General features: G+C 41.0%; 2 protein-coding genes across 3 annotated transcripts; one reads left to right on the top strand and one right to left on the bottom strand.

Moving 5' to 3' along the window:
* Nucleotides 1-3975: 3975 nt before the first annotated feature.
* LOC104443426 (calmodulin-binding receptor-like cytoplasmic kinase 2) lies at nucleotides 3976-6878 on the top strand. The gene is made up of 6 exons (XM_010056803.3): nucleotides 3976-4302; nucleotides 4830-5074; nucleotides 5195-5363; nucleotides 5462-5551; nucleotides 5652-5953; nucleotides 6134-6878. Exons 1-6 carry the CDS (start codon nucleotides 4041-4043, stop codon nucleotides 6392-6394), a joined length of 1329 nt encoding a protein of 442 aa, XP_010055105.1. The 5' UTR covers nucleotides 3976-4040; the 3' UTR covers nucleotides 6395-6878.
* Nucleotides 6879-7498: 620 nt separating this feature from the next.
* LOC104443425 lies at nucleotides 7499-17029 on the bottom strand. Of its 2 annotated transcripts, XM_010056802.3 has the most exons (14): nucleotides 16739-17028; nucleotides 15445-15503; nucleotides 14953-15061; nucleotides 14581-14690; nucleotides 14288-14356; nucleotides 12932-13534; nucleotides 12003-12538; nucleotides 11813-11877; nucleotides 10894-10973; nucleotides 10406-10510; nucleotides 9244-9383; nucleotides 9041-9169; nucleotides 8141-8293; nucleotides 7499-8042 (listed from the first exon to the last, which is right to left on the bottom strand). In XM_010056802.3, exons 1-14 carry the CDS (start codon nucleotides 16932-16934, stop codon nucleotides 7913-7915), a joined length of 2484 nt encoding a protein of 827 aa, XP_010055104.2. In that variant the 5' UTR covers nucleotides 16935-17028; the 3' UTR covers nucleotides 7499-7912. The 2 variants fall into 2 exon arrangements, with proteins under 2 accessions (XP_010055104.2, XP_039157301.1); XM_039301367.1 differs by lacking the exon at nucleotides 9041-9169 and having other exon boundaries at nucleotides 16739-17029.
* Nucleotides 17030-17671: the final 642 nt, after the last annotated feature.

Raw genomic sequence — 17671 nt, forward strand, 5'->3', positions numbered from 1 at the left:
GCTCTTTAATCAATCCACCCCTTGCGTGACCTCCGCAATCTCCCCCCTTCCGCCCAATTAGATTCCGCCATTGCTTTTTTCCGTGGAAAGAGATATAAAGCTCTTTAATTAACAAATAATTAAGTTCTTTAATCATTTGGGCCAGGGTCATTCCCTACCGTTAGGAAAAGCCCAAATTTTGAGCCCGTTTGATATGGACCTGGGCCCGGTCCACCCACGCGCTGATGAAGCGAGCCGAGATTCCGGAATCCACGTGCAGCGCCACGATCCAATCGGGACCGTCCATTTCAAATGACAGTTACAGTCCGTGTGAGTGGGAACCGGTTACTTCTCTTCCCTCCAAAACTAGCCTTTGCCTTTCGCTGCTAATGCTACCAATAAAATAAATAAATAAATAAAAGAAAAATCCACAAAATCGGATTTCACGTAATTAAATTAGATATTTATGCCGACTTTCTACGCGAATACCAAACTCTCTTTTTCTTTTTACATATAATAATTTTCATATGCTTAAACCTTTTTGCGCTTGAATTCTTAGTGAATGTTCTACTTCTCGCTCTTGGTTGGTGGATATCACTATCAAATTAGATACCGACAGGCATGGCCATACTTCTCCATTTGCCTTTGCACGACTTTTGCAAGTCTTAAGAAATTGGAGACATCTATAGTTTAAAATCAATAGTTAGACTATTTGAGGTTTCCTTCGTATGAAATGGTCAAATTCGAACGTGCCAATTGTAGAGTGCGCTAATTCAAGCTGATTAAGTGTCCAAGAACTTGGAAACACACTTAAACCTAGTGAGGGGATCATGTAAGTAAAACTTTAACCAAGATCAAATTCGTGATTCACCCGATCAATGTGGTTTAATAGGGTAAGAATAGTACTAATGCCAATACTTTTGAACGGCACTTACTTAAGTACAAAAACCTTTTTTTTTTTTCACTCACTTGAGTGCCGCGAATTTAAAAAATCATCACTTGAGTACCACTTTAATGTTTATTTATTTTTTGAATTTTTTTTTTCTTATTTTCTTTAGGGCCAGCAAGGCTTGCTCCAGTGAAGGTTGCCAACGACCCTCGCCGACCTCAAAATCCTCACCCATTGGGCGAAGGCCGCTTCGCCCTCAGTTACAAAAGGCCTTGGGCAAGGCCATTAGGGCCTCGCTAGTGGTTGGCGAAGGCCCTCGCCATCTCGCTTTCTCCACAAAGTCCTTGGGTGATGGCATCAGGGCCTCCCTAGCAGTGGGCAAGGCCACAAGAACCCTCGCCCACCTCACCCGCAGCTGCCCAAAGCCAATGAGGGCCCTCATGACCTCGCTAGCCACCAACGAGGCCTCGATAGCCTCACCCAGGGCCTTCATGGCCGAGGGCAAAGGTTTCATGGCTAACAAGGGTCACCAATGACACTCGCCAGCCTTAAAGAAAAAGACAAAACAAAAAAACTTAAAAAATCCACATAGGACATCTAGTCAAGAGTGGCACTTAAGTAAGCGATTTTACTTCAATGTGGCACTTAAATGAGCGAAAAAAAAGAAAAAGTTTTGACACTTAAATAAGTGCCGTATAAAAGTTTTAGTACTCCTACTATTCTTATCTCATGGTCCAACTTGATTATGCGATGATAATTTGGCAAGGTCAAAGTGGCTCGAGGTGATCCGATCGTTGATTTTGACTCCGTGTTGGATCCATGTACACGGACAAAATTCCATTGCCGATTCAACGTGGTGTCTTTCTAGAATCCACTTTAACGAGTGATCCTTTCGGTTTCTTTGACTGGTCTCCGTAGAGTAATGCCCAAATTCCATCTCCACAAAATTGGTCCAAATCATTTGGGTGGTCGAAGAATCTTCTCGAGCTTAAGTTGGTCAACATCGTCTCCGGACAAACGCGTCAATAAGGAATTCATCTCGTCGGTCTAACCATTCAACGAAAATTAAAACGTTTTCTTTTATAAGAATTGATGTCACTTGCAATAATTTAATTTAAAAAGAAAAAGAAAAAAAGAAAAAGTCCTATACCCTTTTTCTTTGGGTGGGTGTAGTTGTAAAATGTTACCTTACACCATATATCCTGCTAAATCACCTTCCCGATCCGACGAAAAGTATATACTCTTCTACTTTTCCAAGTACACACTCCACCGATTAGCTAAACATCTTTGAAACCAATGTCTTTTTCATCAACTAAAATGCCTAACAAAACCAGGCCCCAAAAAAGGAGGATTCCTTGTATAATCCAATGCTTGATTATCTTTATAACTAAGTTAGTTGGAGGGGAAGTCGATGGAATGGTTTTGTCCTACGAAACTTGCTGTGTAATCAAATGGTCCAAGAGAACCTGTCAATTTCCCCTTCCGAATGTTAGTCTCTCGTCTCACTTGATTACCACTACGACGCTTATCCTAACCCCCTTCGGTTGATTCACTTCTAATCCAAGACCAACTGCCCTGCCTCCATCAAAGTTAGGAATCATGCCGCTATTTACCTCTTCCTCTCCTCTCCTTTTCAGGTTCTATGCCTTGTAAACTACAATTGCACTACTTGCGCACACCAACTTTAAATTTTGCTTACCTCGATTAGCATCATCTACCAACATCATGATCGAGAAGTTAGCGTATTGGTTTCTAATAGATGAGGCAAACAACGGATCCCTGAAATGCATTTCCACTTGACACAAACCAAAAGAAGCCCGCGTTGAGCTAATAGGTAAGGGTGAGCAATTTGATGATCGGTAGGTCGCACAATTTATGTTGTAGGTCCTCGAAAACTAAAGGGGCAGATGCAATCAATTGCTAATGAGTGGCCATGATAGGTCCATGCCGCAAGGATAACTTCGGTCTGTCAAATGGTAACATTGGATTCTAAGTAACAGAACTTGTCTTAGCTGCTCTTTAGAATGTTGCTGAAAATCGGTGCTCTTAATTATGTCTGTCACCCATTAATATTGTCATCTCTAAACTCCCCGGTTAGCTTAAATACCTACTTTAGAGAGGAAATCGTACTGTAACATGTGCCCTCGGTTTGACTTTTTTAGGGAGAAACAACGACCTATATTTTCGCTTTTTTGGCAATAAAAATCAAAAGGGTAGCTGGAGAAAATGTCCGTGCCTACTTTGCATCTCGTTAATTTCTTGGTCAATCAATGACGTGTTTTTCATCAAAAAAAACCATGACGTGAGAAACTCAATCGGCCATTTTTTAATGTCTAGCTGCTAATTTTGGATAGCGGTACAGGTTGTGAGTACCCTCTCTCTGTCTTTAACAAAATTATGACTTGATCTGCGCAGGCTTAGCACGAAATAGTCGCATGACTTAGCCATCAAGATTCGAGTCTCTTAAACAATTCATAAAACTAATCATTTTCATGCGGCGGACCTTGTCTTATCTACCTTAAAAGTAATTAGAATTGATAAGAGGAGGGAAAAGCTAACATAACGAGCCACGTCGTATTGATCCTGCCTATTCAAAATAATGAAACTTATGATCTCAAGGGTTTTGATAAAATGTCATGTTCTTTTTAGCCAAGCTAATCATGCGTAAGTGCCTTATAGGCCGCGACTTGCACAGGTGCACCACGGCTAAGGACTTGCGGCTCATTAGCTTTATCATAGAAGGAAGAAAATCGATCGAATTTTGTTATGAAATTGCATGTTCAATCCATTCCAACTAATAGAATAACCGAATAGAGTGTATAGTGAACAATAGAATTTTACCTGCTCCTAATATTTGATGATGAAAAACCGGATGTATATAGATAAGTAAAAAGTGGATTGGGAAAATTGTAGTAATAATTAATTATAGCAACAGCAGTAAGGATAATAATAAATTAGCATTACTATTGAATTATTATTATTGAATTATTATTATTAAGCAAGAGGCTGAGAGTCAAACACGAATGCCAACCAGAAGTTGAACGGCGCAAGATAGATCGCTCGCTCCCACCTTTGAAAAATCATAACTAAGAGTCGTCGCCTTCAGTCTCTGGTGCGTCTTACCTTCTCCCCTTCAACTTGTACGCGCCATCTCTCTCTCTCTATACGCGCTATGTTCGGTCGCCGGACGCCGACCGCCGACGCACGGTCCACGCCGGACCGGTCCCCGTACTCCCCGAGCTCCACCTACTCCTCCGCCTCCGCCTCCGCCTCCGCCTCCTCCGCCACCGCCTCCGGCAAGTCGAGATCCGGCAACAACCCCGTGTCGACGGCGGTCCGGTCGATCGCCGGCGCCTTCTCCGGCTGCTTCGTGCCGCCGGAGCCAGACGGCGCCAGGAGCTACGGGGTCTCCGAAGAGCTGAGGACTCCGTCAGGTGACTATAGCTGCTTCCTTCCTTGTGCGAATGAGTGGACGAGAGGGAGAGTTTCGTCGAATGCGGGGCTGACTCTGTGAGTCGCCGACCTCGTGGAAGAAGAAGGCACGCTCGGCACGATCTGATTCGACGCATCGCGTTGGCGCTGTTCTCAATCTGATGACGCGACTTGCATGTTTTGCTCGAAACGATTCGCCGTCGCTTCGTTTTACTCGGAACTGAAATTGACATGTTGTGGTGCTGACTCGGTGTTACTGTTACATTATACGATTTTTCCTAGTCGCGAGTTTGGTTTTCTCGATTTTTTTCCCAGGGATTTTTCTTGTTTACGTAGTCTTTGTTTGGATACTGGGATGTCCTTACCGGATTCGGAGTATGTTGTCGCGAATTTGCGTTCTAGGAACTGAAATCTCTTGCCTGGCTTGTGAATTGTATGGACTTTGATTTCGTGAGGAGCGATGGGAGGAGTCCTGAGATCCTGGCATAGTTATTATACTAAAGCGAATTTCCACTGCTGTTATCATTAGTGGCATCGAACGCATCAAGGAGTGGCAGCGAGAGAAGCCGCGGTTCGGTTCGCGGGATATATTCCAGTTCATATAATTCGACGCAAGATGGTAAGCCTGGAAGCGTGCCATTCACGATGGAAGAGATATATGCAGCCACCAGGAATTTTTCCCCCTCATTCAAGATTGGGCAGGGTGGTTTTGGGACGGTCTACAAGGGCAGACTTGCGGACGGAATGGTTGTCGCCGTGAAACGCGCTAAAAAGGTCCGTCAATGTTCACGTCGATGAGTCTACTTTATAAGTTTTTTTGTCTTACCGGGTCGAGGAATTATCAATTATGCTATTTGAGGGGAAGAAAAGAATGTTCATTTCTGTTGTCTGCAGAGTGTATATGATAAGCATTTGGGTGTGGAGTTTCAAAGCGAAATTCGCACGCTGGCACGGGTGGAACATTTGAATCTGGTCAAGTTCTATGGATACTTGGAATATGAAGACGAAAGAATCGTGGTGGTGGAGTACGTTCCAAATGGAACCTTGAGGGAACATTTGGATTGTGAGTATATCTCCTTCCCGTGTCTCTGTATATGAGGATAATTTTAGTATGCAACAGTCCGCTCGAATGCTTAAAATATGTTTGAAGAATCAATGCAGGTATGCACGGTAGCATTCTCGACCTCGCTGCAAGGCTAGATATTGCTATCGACGTAGCTCATGCCGTAACCTACCTTCATATGTATACAGGTTGGTGCCGTGAGAGAAGTTAACTTGTCTGGTTTGTATCCCATTCTTTGCTTCCTGTCTGTTGGAAATTGTATAAATCGGATTCTGGTTTCTCATGCAGATCATCCTATTATTCACAGGGACATAAAGTCCTCCAATATTCTTCTCAATGAAAATTTTCGAGCAAAGGTAGCAGACTTTGGTTTTGCTAGACTTGCAGCTGACACTGAGTCTGGTGAAACTCATGTTTCGACTCAAGTAAAAGGAACAGCGGGCTACTTAGATCCAGAGTACCTGAGAACTTATCAGCTTACGGAGAAGAGTGATGTATACTCATTTGGAGTGCTATTAGTGGAACTGGTCACCGGAAGGCGTCCCATTGAAGCAAAACGCGAACTTAAAGAACGGATAACTGCACGATGGGTGTGTTTCTCTTTCCTTACACTCTCTAAAAGAAGATGTTATCTTCTACAGATGAAAAGCATATGACCATGTCTATACTTCTGTCGGGATATATGAAATTTTACTTAGACAGAAACTAGATAAATGCAAGGACTGGCTTTCATGTTGATCTGGTCTGACTTTGGATATGGACAAGTGCAGGCCATGAAGAAATTCACCGAGGGAGATGCCATATCAACCTTGGACCCTATGCTTGAAAGAACCGACCTGACTAACTTTGCCGTGGAAAAGATTCTCGAACTGGCTTTACAGTGCCTGGCTCCAAACCGGCGGAGTAGGCCAAGCATGAGGAGATGTGCAGAGATCCTGTGGGGCGTACGCAAGGATTACCGAGAACTTTCAGCACCTGACCTCCGTTCATCGTCTCGCTCTGAAAGGAGCATTTCAGTGAGGGGAGAATAACGGCATATATCATTGCATTCTTCATCGCGATTCACATAGCTCAGAGCTGTCTTTGCTCAAACTGGAGGCAATCATCTGTTTTTACAATACCATCCAATCGCGCAGCTAGATAACCGCGGAATTGGGAAAAGCTTTTGAAGAACCAATGGATACTGGTCACAAGAAGGTAACTGGTTAGAAGGAAGCTAATCATTCTTGATTTCAACCAGGGTGGTTAAAATGGTGGTTTGCCATTGAAGGTACCTGGTGCAACCTGTTTTTAGAGGGCCATGTGTATCGTTTGGAGGTGCTTTGCTATCTCCCGATTTTGTGGTTCTGTGATTTTCATCTTATTATATAGAGAACTGTAGTTTGCTTCTCATCGTTTTGATTCCTGCAGCAGTTCTTTTTTCCTTATGTATTTTAATGGCTTTCGAAGGACACGTGATTGAGAGTAATTGGGTAAATAAAGGATTTTATGTCGGGATACATCCCTTTCTTTCTCTCTGCCCTCTCTCAACTTCCTCATCTCATTTGACAGAAACAACATGGATATCCACGCTTTGTCTTCATCTAGTTCCGGGCTTTTCATTAGTCTTAACATGAATAACTAGAGGTGGGGAGAAAGCGAAACACAGGCCTTAATCAGATGCTTCCTCACTCTCGAAAGCAAATGTAGGGAGGGTTGCTTGCGAAAGTTATGCAAGAGGTCGTTTTCAATCTCTGGGGTCAGAACATTTTTGTAAACCTAGTGGTTGCGTGGGAGTTATTGCTGCTGTTGCTGTTCTGTCGGTTCGTAGATGATGATAACCGGCACGTTTTGGGTACTAGATTTCTTCAAGGCGCAAGGATTTCATATCATAGTGCACAAGTCCATTTTGTACAGCTTAAAGCATCACCTAGAACAGGAAGGTATTAACAACTGTTTTGGTTTGAGAAGAGGAGAACGGACCGACATTATTAGAATTGATATGCCCACAAAAATGATGAAGAAAAGCCGACAATTTTAACTTAATTACAGAAGGGATGCTTGAACAAGTCGACATATTCGCTTGTGAAAGCATATTTAGCTTCGGAAGTAAAGAGGGTAAACCCTTGAAAAGGAGCTTTCACTCAGGATAATAATGATTTCTAACACAGGAACCTTTTTGCTTTTTTCTGTTTTAGTACAATCAACATGAATACTATCCAGCTTCTAAGAAGAAAGAACACTACAGGAGAAAGGAAAGAGTGAAGTTGTATACCTATACAAGGAACTCCACGGATGATCTAATCAATCTTCACTCAACCATCCTAATCCGCTCCATAATTTACAATTGTCTGTCTGCGACGAGTCTCTCCACTATACTGCCCTACAAAAGCTCCCCCAAGCTTCAAGCTTGGAGAGAGGTCGTCCTTAGCCGGTAGAATGGCGAGACGCAACTTACAGAGTCCCTCATCCTAAAGCTGGATCGTTCACTACCTCCCCACAGTAACAACTCCCAAACAATTAATGTCTTACAACCTGTTATACTTGATTTTCAGCGTCTCCACTCTACTCTACTCTGGAGAATTCTGCCTTGTTAATTCATAATTTGCATCCAGTGGCCTTTGATCATCCCCATTTATTGGATTTGCTTTGGAACAAAGGAAGAAGAAAGACGATGTGTATATTGTGACATGCCAAAGGCTGCAATACAATTACGCAAATGAATGTGTGAGTGAAGAGAGAGAGAGAGAGAGAGAGAGGAGAGAGAAAGAGAGAGAGTGATTTGGTCTTTCATATACCTGTGCCAAATCCAGTAGCTTTCGCTGGTTTCTAGCTTCCAGCTTATTCCAGCCATGGCCAATGCTACAAAACCTGCCATAAGGAAGCCCCAACGGAACCGCCGAAAAAATCTCTTGACCAAGTTGGGCAGCCATTGCCCGATATATCGCCACCTGTCATAAACAACTACCATCAGTTCAGAGAAAAATACATAAATTCCTCTTGTATTTGCAAGAACAAATCAAGGATCATATCTCCGGCCTAGGCCACATAATGCACTGCAATGATTCCATCAAGCAAAAATCTTGAACTCAATTCTCTAACTACGAGTATCAATACTAGAGATGATATATGATGGAAAAACATTACAACTGTGACAAAAGGTAACAGTTCATAAAAGCTATGATGATGGCTAGATTGGACTAGGAAAAGTAGGGTGATCAAAACTATTATTTGGCAGCAATCATGAAAAACCGCAGACTCTAGTTTTACCAGGATAAATATTAGCAGCTATAGAGAAATCTGCTTAATCTTCTATGAAGATCTACAAATTCAAGTACGAGTTTTCATTGACAAGGAAAGTTTTCATTTGGAATTTTATAGTCTATACCATGCACTGGCAGTGGAAACATTCATTTCCACAAGCAGCCCTTATCTATTAACATCTGCATACAGGAGATGATAGGTAGTTGCATTAATTAAAAGACGCAGATATCCCACTTGATAACCACCATTTTACACTTCCGGTGTTAATTACGAAAATCTACCTTCCTCCTCTTTTCTGACAAAAAAACCTGTTTGCCATGCCATCTATGGTAAAATTATTTTTTGTCTTGGCAGTCTTTAATGAACTTAAGACCCGAATGTCTGTGAGCACCCTCCTCCATAATGGAGTACATTGAAACCATATTGAAGCTCACCTGTCAAGCATGTTCAAACAGAGTCCAAAAGAAGATGAAAGCGACCTATATTTTGTGGATAACTCTATTAACCACCCAACTAGAAGACCCAGAGCTCCAATTGCCATCACAAGGATAATATTTGCTGACCTGCACGATTGATATAATAAACTAACTCTGGAATAAATTCGAAATAACTAAACTGAGTACACAGCTTTGCATACCGGGTTGCTTTGGTTATGGCCAAGAGTGCCGTAAGGATAGCAACGGCTGTATGAATGGTCCTCTTATGCACTTCATTAATAGTAGTCAGGTACACAAAAGTGCTCACAACAGCCATGAAAGAGAGCCAAAAGTCCATGAACTGAAACCAATCCACTTCTATGATTAGTCACAGTAACAAAGGCAATTACTTTAGATGATGATGCAGTCATAAGTTTGTTGTGAGGGCAAGACTACACTTTGAGGCTTCATTTGGGAACTGCATTGCCAAGGGACTTTGGGCTGCAAAGTCCTTTGGGCAAATGCAAATACCACTTGGCAAATATTTTGGAGAGCTTTGGAAGATGCAATTCAAAGGCCTTTAGCTGAAGGCAGCTCTGGAGATGTTTTGAGCTTGGAGCATTTCCAGAACGCAAATACACTTTTTTTCTTCCAAAATTGCCCTTGCTAAAGTTTCATAATTTCGGAAATATCCATACCTCATGCGGCATCAACAGTGAGGGTTTAGGCTGTCGGCATGGCCAGACCTGGCTGCCAATGGCCAGCCTTGCTTGAGGTCAAGCAACCTCAAGCGGTCACCTGGGTCGCTCGAACCCATTTGGCCACCGCTTAGGGACTCGGAAACCCAGGCTACAGGTGGCTATCGCCTATCACCTGGGTCATGCGAACCCAGGCAAGGCTAACAATGCCAGATCTAGCTCTGCCAGCTGCTGAGTCCTTCGCTGGCTTTGAGTTTTTTCTTTTTTAAAAGCCAAAGTGCATAGTGTGCTTTATCCAAACACCATTTTAACCAAAGTTGTTTCCGATGCACTTTTAAATTACAAGTTACCAAGCACTACTCACATTTCGAAAAACCCCCTTCACCTAAAGGTCTCTTCATTTTCCAAAAAACTTTCCCCAAAAGCCAAATCAAATGCATCCAGAGGACCATTTTGAACAGGAGAAACTTGATTGTAAGTTTTTGTTATGATATTATGTAGGTATTCTCAGTTTTAGATTTGTATTTTGCTTATCCAAGTTAAAGGTTTGTTGGGACAAAATTCTAGAGTACTTCCTCATGAAATGACGCAATTTAAACATACTATCTAAAATGTACTAGAAAAGAGAAAGCACTGTGTTCATAAGAACACTGAAGCTAAACTAATTTCATAACAAAAATTATACCTGCAACACACTAAAGGATAATGCACACCAGGTGCCAACGTCACAGGCATGGTACAATCCACTCGAAATTCCACTTGATGTGAAGAGCACCCATTCTGCAAAAGCCTGCATACAAAATGGAATAATAAAGAATGCTTGAAAGGCTCCCACATCACTTTATCTAACTCATTATTCTAGAAGCAATGTAATTGACTTTTTCAGTGTCTAGAATTTGACCATCTATCTTAGCTAATAATCTAATGCTTAGTCTAATTAAGCAATCTGTACGGTAAAGCTATATAAGAAAATTATCTTAGTAAAGCGCCTAAAGCAGAGACTGTGCCATCAGAGTGTCAGGCAAGGGGAGCCAGACTGACAAAACCTCTTTAAAATTCCAGTGTCCACTTAAAATTACCAGCAATCTAGTTGTCAAAGTTGAATACTTGTCCATCCAAAACCACTCACTACCAAAGGAAACTAAATAGGCTAGACAGGATGGAATTGAGTACCTTCTGCCGCAATGCCCAATAGGCAGGAAGAATAGCAGCAGCATTTGATGCAATCAAAAATATAGATTGCAGAACATGTCCTACATCAGTTTGTCGACTAGTAAATTACAAGATCAAGTACACACAGCATAAATTTCAGATGCAAATGATGTGTCGGTATTCTGAGTGCAACAACCCATCATGATGTTGTATATAATCTAACTACAGTAGAACAATAATACTGATTAAAGTTGGTGAAGCCATAACCGACTTTCTTGTACCTTATGTCTATTTTTTAATAGAAAATATGAAATCATGGTCTAGGCTCGAAGTTGTCAACCAGAGTCACAATAATACCACTGGGTTTCACTATAAGGCTGTGGTTGCACTGACAAATGTGGGAAATGAAGCGACTAAAGTATTTGTGTTTACATAATGGATTTCCATATTAGAGACTAATATGAGGAACCTAATGAGGTGTTCAGCCAGCATATATTGCCAAGGAATTTCTTGCAATAGAAGTGCTATAACTACTCATGCTTGAGGTTCTTAGCAATTCTGGTGTTAGAACAGAATGATATTCTTAACTTGCAGAGTGCTTGGCTTGATCTGTACAACTAGCGATATCAATCACAAAGGGACACCTTCAGTAGTGAACTCAGGAATCAGGTTTTCTAATGATGATGTCCCTCTCATCTAATTTGAGATGGTGACTACTTTGATGATTTCATTCTAATGCTTTTGCACTTTCAGCCAATAAAAAAAGTATACTGCTTTGTACTTACTTAAACCGAATAAACATGCTTGTTCTGAAGTATTAAGCTGTCCTGTGTTTGCTCAAAGTTTCAAATACATGATAAAAAGAGATCACTAAGTGATGCTGGAAATACATGCGACAGACCAGAAGCCAAAGTTAAGAGCCATTGTTCTTAGGATGTACCTTGATGTGAGACAATTTCAATGCTACAATCAAAACCACCATGATTTCGATCACAAGAGCAGAAACTGCCAAAGAAAATGTTAATGACCAAGGTGAGGAGGCATAGAATCCATATAAGTGCCCCAAGTCAACAAAGTTAATAATACTAGTAACAGCCCGAAAGCTATAAGTATAAGGAAAAAAACAAGACCTGTAAGTTGTCAATCCACTAGCATCGTAAGCATATTTGCAATCCCCATGATATGAACATCTTCTCGGGCACCTTTCTAGTGAAATCGACATAGTAGTCTGATCTTTGGAACTACTACTTATGGCATGCCTCAGTCCAAAACCCCAAGTCCCCTCCCTTGCATATATGATATAGAAGTCAATTTTTTCTTCGCTTGAATTATACATCTTAAATAACATTGAATCATCACTGCTTCTTGTCTTGTTGGCATAATAGTAATCCCAGCTATATAGAGATGGTAGACCACCAAATCTAGCATATATCTCATATTTTATCTTTGTATCCGACAAAAGTCGGACATGAATGTTTCCGCCAGCTGCACCATGAGGGATGTCCAAAAGGAAGTATGTCCACGTGTATGTCCACGTATTGTTTAATTCACCAGATGAGACGTTGCTTGTAAGGGGCTCAAGAAGGAAGTTTGCCGAATTGGAAGACATTTTGTCACTGACTGGCAAATAGTATGATTCAAAAGGGACTGACATCCTCAGAAATGTCTGCAGACAACCATTCTTACCTTGTCAATAAGTACCCTGCGAGTACATCGTTCAAATCAACAGATATAAAAGAATGTAGCACCAGCAAAGTTAATTTTTATCAAACTATTTAATTTTCTTTCAAGATAATAACATCACACTGGCATCACATGTTCTGAATTTTTTTATATACTTGGTGCTTCTCATCTAAATCAGTGACATAATAACTATTTAATGTCCTTTTGTGCAACCAATAACGAGTGAGCGCAAATTGATTGCGCTTGTACCATCATGGTGTCAAATTCTCAACATCATTCTAAGAAAAAGTTCATCGACAGTCAGATTAAATGAACAAGATAAACCACTAGCAACTGGATATATTTTGAGAGAGAGAGAGAGAGAAACTAGCCTCACCTGAAGCACGTACTTTTCCCACATGCAGTTGGGTCCAGCTTTGGCTAAAGGACATTCAGCTATTTGCACTTCCAAAGAATAGCATACCGTCATGTCTGATACCTTGGATCCACCTTGATCTTTCGAGAGGTTAGCTGATAAAATCGTTATGAACCAACGACCAACCCTGGGCGACTGAATAACCAAAGGTTCTCCATCAAGAGTACCAGCATAATCATGAAGTGCTGCTGAAGCTATTCTGCCATACCGGGCAAAACACGACAAACTAATATTACCAACACTGCCTGTGTTACTTGACAATGCTGAGCTAAAGCTGAGATTTGTCGCAATGATGGACAATTCTTCTGGCATTATCATTATGTCTACTGTGTAAACTTTCACTTCACCATTCCTAAAGCAAGAAGTCTGATTGCATGACAGCACACTTCTCCTAGTCTGGTTATAACTGACATGTGGGATACTTCCCGTGATATTAGAGCTTTCCAAAGGAGAACAGGAAAGCGAGTCAACCGTCTGGTTGCAATTCTGGCCCCACATTCCAGAGGCCTTACAACCTTCAACACTTACATTGGCACTGAATGAGTAGGCTGGTCCTCGGACAATCTGCAGTACCAGGTTAAATTGTAGGTCATTGATTGATAATGACAACAATAAATATCATCGAAAATTGGGGTGAAAATTCTTTAAAAAAAAAAAAAGAGAGAGAGCTAATACGAGATTTCATGAAGTGAAACCTATTATCATAACAATGCATTCCTGGAGATTAGAAAAGTTGGGCCATACATTAGTTACCGTTCTACTTTCTTGAAATCTTTTGGGGTTTCTTTTTTCCCCCTCATCAGTCCAAAAAAATTTATGAAGGTAAACTCTTTTGTCCTATTTCACATAAAATGTCCATACTTGACCAGGGAACACCACTACATTGAGTGCCTTTCTCTCCTTATGGGATTCCTGATGGAACCTGCTACTAGGTTCAACTGTTTTAGCAGAAATTAGAGTCTTTAATGATTTTCTGGTACTCTAAGACATGACTATGTCAGAGGAGAACAGGAAATATCAACATGATAGCAATAGGATCAACCATCTACCACCTCTGTAAAGAACGATGGGCATCTAAGTTTCTACAGTCCATTAAACAATCTCATTATCTGATCTTTATCAAGTTAAAATTTCAGTTCGCATCTTAAGGTGTTCTCATGCGAATATATATTTTAATCAGAAAATAAATCTGTAAGCATTTTTTCCAAACCTACTTCTAGCTGAAAAAATGCCAACATATACAAAGTACCATATTTGATTGTGTCCATAACAAATAATATAAGACATGTGAAAAAAGAAAAAAGAATAGAGGATCACCATCTTTGACTGTGTCCTCATAGGTCCAACGCCGTTGAAAAGACCAAAGTACCATACACCTGAGGATATCTGAAGAGAACATGATAAGTTGATTCTGCCAACTATAGCAAACCAGTTACCTATTTTAAACTACATGTATACAGATAGATATGGGCATGTAATATGAAATATTGGAAAACCCATGCAAAATATGGCTAATATATAGAGTTGTCATAAAAGAAAAAGCAGCTATTCTTTTATTGAACAACAATCTGCAATTTAAGTGAAAAATGCAAGGTGAAGATGTAATAAACCTGCTCATTAGTTAACCTAATGGTTATGTTTTTCTTCATAGGATAGCACTGCTCCACATTCTGCAGTCCTTGTATCCTTTCGACAGATTGATTTGATAATGAACCTAAAACTGCAAATAGAAGAACATAGCAAATCCACAAAAGAAACATGAACACATAAACCATAAGGAAGATAAAGGAGAAACAAGTATGACAGGAAACAGGATTGGGAGTCTAATACAATATAAGGCATGTGAAAAAACCAGTGACAATCGTAGAATTAGTAAGAAGAAACTTAGCATGCAGGAATCGGGGTTTCATGAAATCTAATTGATGAGTATCTAATATAGCTCAAAAGACATTTTCCGGCCAAATTGTCAAGCTCGCAATTACCTAATCCATTTACTGAAGTGCTGGAGACATCTGGAAGAGGAGGACTGCCATCTCTAAAGCATATCATGGGCAGAGTGCCTTTGGGGACTTGTTCTATGCTCTCTATCACCTGCTCATTACATATACACCGGAGCGTGGTCACAAAAGAAACAGCTGTAGTTAAAACCAAGAAGAAAAAAGAAAGAAAGAGGAATGCATGTTCTGAGATATGGCGAACCAGCTCACACCCTAAAATCTGCCCCTAGAGGAAGAATGACGAATCACCATATTGAAATATAATTATGGAATTTAGAAAAGGAAGACAGACTAATAGTTGGGAATCAAAAAGAATTTGTAGCCTTTTCTTTCCAGTTTGAGACTTGAATGATAAATTAAAACAAATCAAGCGCAGAGATTTGAATGATTGGAACAAACTTCAAACAAGGAAACCAAGCCAGTTTATTTAACTGCTCTACTCTACTCATGCTTCTCAAATTTGATTGGCACACTTACAAGGTCCACATCTGATTCCAATGTGATGGACAGTGAGGAGAACCACGGTGGTAAATCAACTGAAACAAGAAACAATGCAAAACATAAAGAAAACCAATAAATTGTTTAGCGGAAAGCAAACATTCAATTACACAACAATAAAAATCCTTATATAAAACAGGTACGATAATTAATTCAATCTCCCTTTAACATTTCAAAGTCACAGTTGACAAACTCAAAAGAAAAGTAGCAAAAGTTGAGCCATCTTTTTCATCAGATTCAGGATCTCGAAGTAAGAAAGAACAGTGATCCAATTTTAGAGTGGCTCTTTAGTGAATAAGCAAAGGGAAACATTTGGTAAAGCATAGTGAGTTCATCAGAATTGTGTGCTCCAAAATGTTGAGAGTACAAAACAATTTATAGCTCAATCTTTTTAAGAAAGGTCTGACATTCTTAAGATGCGAGCGTTTAACATGTCTCCTTATCATAAAAGATGCAATCCAACCAGTCAGTCAAGCTTCATCTTGAGTAGTGGAGGATCTCCCTAGTTCATTGGATATAGTACTAAATACACGGTAACGCATCTGAGACCCAACACTTCTGTTCTGGCTTATGAAGCAACATATTATACCGCACACAGAGGTGTCTCAATGGCCAACTGCCCATGTCTGTCTTATCTACAGACAGCTTGTCAATTCAACAAATTGCCCTAAAATGAGCAGATGAATTAAGACCAACCAGAAAAGACTTAGATATTTTTAGGATAAGGACCTAAAATTGCACACGAGCGTTGGGCTTAACTTCTATCTTCTTCTGTCATGCAAATAGATTCTCAAATTGACTATTCATATACAAATATGGCAAGCATTTCTATTGAAAAAAAAAAAAGCAAAATCCAAAATTGAAAGAATAACGTTAATAACTTAATAACAACATCAATCGCGTAGGCAGAAAGATTACAGAATCTACGACCAACAGTCCAACCGTATGATCTTTTCTTTTTTTTTTTTTTTCCAGAAAACGCTGAGCTCGTGAAGATACATGTGAAGGTACGCTTGCCTATCTATAAAGCGGGAGAGACAACAGTGATCATCCTTGACGATTACGAAAGGGAAGTAGAATCCATGTATTCATTACAGTCTACAGGATTAAACGATACGAAACAGAAAGTCCTTCAACGGAAAGCAAAAATACGCATAAAAAAGAACCATCGCAATCACTCGCGAACCGCGAAAGCCGCCGATCGAACAAAGATCGAACGCTCCCCGGGCCTCGAAGGATCACTCGCGCCAATCGCACGCCGCCGGCGACGCACCTCTAATGTAACGGACGTCGTAAGGCCGGAGCCGAGTCTCTGGATAGCTGAAGCTCGAGACGGGGAAGGTGTTCACGTCGTCGTCGAGCGAAGCGGAGCAGCAGCGGCACGCCGCAGACATGCAAGAGATCAGCGCGAGCAGAAGTCCGGCCGGGACGCGAGCGGGAGGCGGCGAGGCGATCGGCCGGCGGGCCATTTCCGGCGGCGGCCGGCGGGGCGGCACTGCGGTGTACGGAACTGGGAGGGACGGGGATTTAGGGGGAGATTCGGGGATGAAATGGCGAGTCACCAGTGGATTTTGGTACTAAATACTGGATCAATTTCTGCGGATTTTTTTCTTCCTATATAATTAATAATTCCCGCTGAATTATTTTAGAGGGAGCGAGTTCTTTTTTTCATATATATTTTTCAGTATGATAGGCGTGGGCTTTGACCGCTGTTTTTCCCTCGGAGTCAATGCGCCCACGCGCTGGGAGAAAGTGGCATGCACGCGATCCGACGTGGAAGCCGTGGGAGAGCTGCTATTGGCGCGTGGGAGAGACTGAACGGAAGTGAGATTTTGGTTGAGGGAGACAAAAATGATTTTTCTTGCATTATTTTTCTGGAAAAATATGTAAGGCGGATGATGGCGGGGAAGTTTCCTGCGGGGGCGATTGGGGAATGTTTTTTGTTTTCTTTTTTTCTTTTTTGATTAAAATAAATTAGCTGCTGACTTGACCGACGACCCCAGATTTCTCATGTGGGTATTTGTTAATTATCAAAACCACCTTTCGATTCCACCTTTTTCTCGAATGTCGACGTGGCTTAAACTTGATGAGTTTTTTTTTCCCAACATCACTAATCGAATATTCTTAACCTTACGTTGGTTAGATCTCATTGGCATTAGATCGAATGTGAAAAGGTATAATTTTCCTATCACACGAATGAGATGCT

The sequence above is a fragment of the Eucalyptus grandis genome, chromosome 1 (genome assembly GCF_016545825.1).
Source record: "Eucalyptus grandis isolate ANBG69807.140 chromosome 1, ASM1654582v1, whole genome shotgun sequence".
In the NCBI taxonomy this organism is placed as follows: Eukaryota; Viridiplantae; Streptophyta; class Magnoliopsida; order Myrtales; family Myrtaceae; genus Eucalyptus; species Eucalyptus grandis.

Coding starts and splice junctions, on each gene's coding strand:
- LOC104443425 (XM_010056802.3), bottom strand. CDS start 16,934: ATGGCCCGCCGGCCGATCGCCTCGCCGCCTCCCGCTCGCGTCCCGGCC. Junction 15,062..15,444: donor TGGAATCAGATGTGGACCTT/GTAAGTGTGCCA, acceptor TGTAATGAGCAG/GTGATAGAGAGCATAGAACA. Junction 12,539..12,931: donor GGGAAAAGTACGTGCTTCAG/GTGAGGCTAGTT, acceptor GGTTGTCTGCAG/ACATTTCTGAGGATGTCAGT.
- LOC104443426 (XM_010056803.3), top strand. CDS start 4,041: ATGTTCGGTCGCCGGACGCCGACCGCCGACGCACGGTCCACGCCGGAC. Junction 5,075..5,194: donor CCGTGAAACGCGCTAAAAAG/GTCCGTCAATGT, acceptor TGTTGTCTGCAG/AGTGTATATGATAAGCATTT. Junction 5,552..5,651: donor CTACCTTCATATGTATACAG/GTTGGTGCCGTG, acceptor TTTCTCATGCAG/ATCATCCTATTATTCACAGG.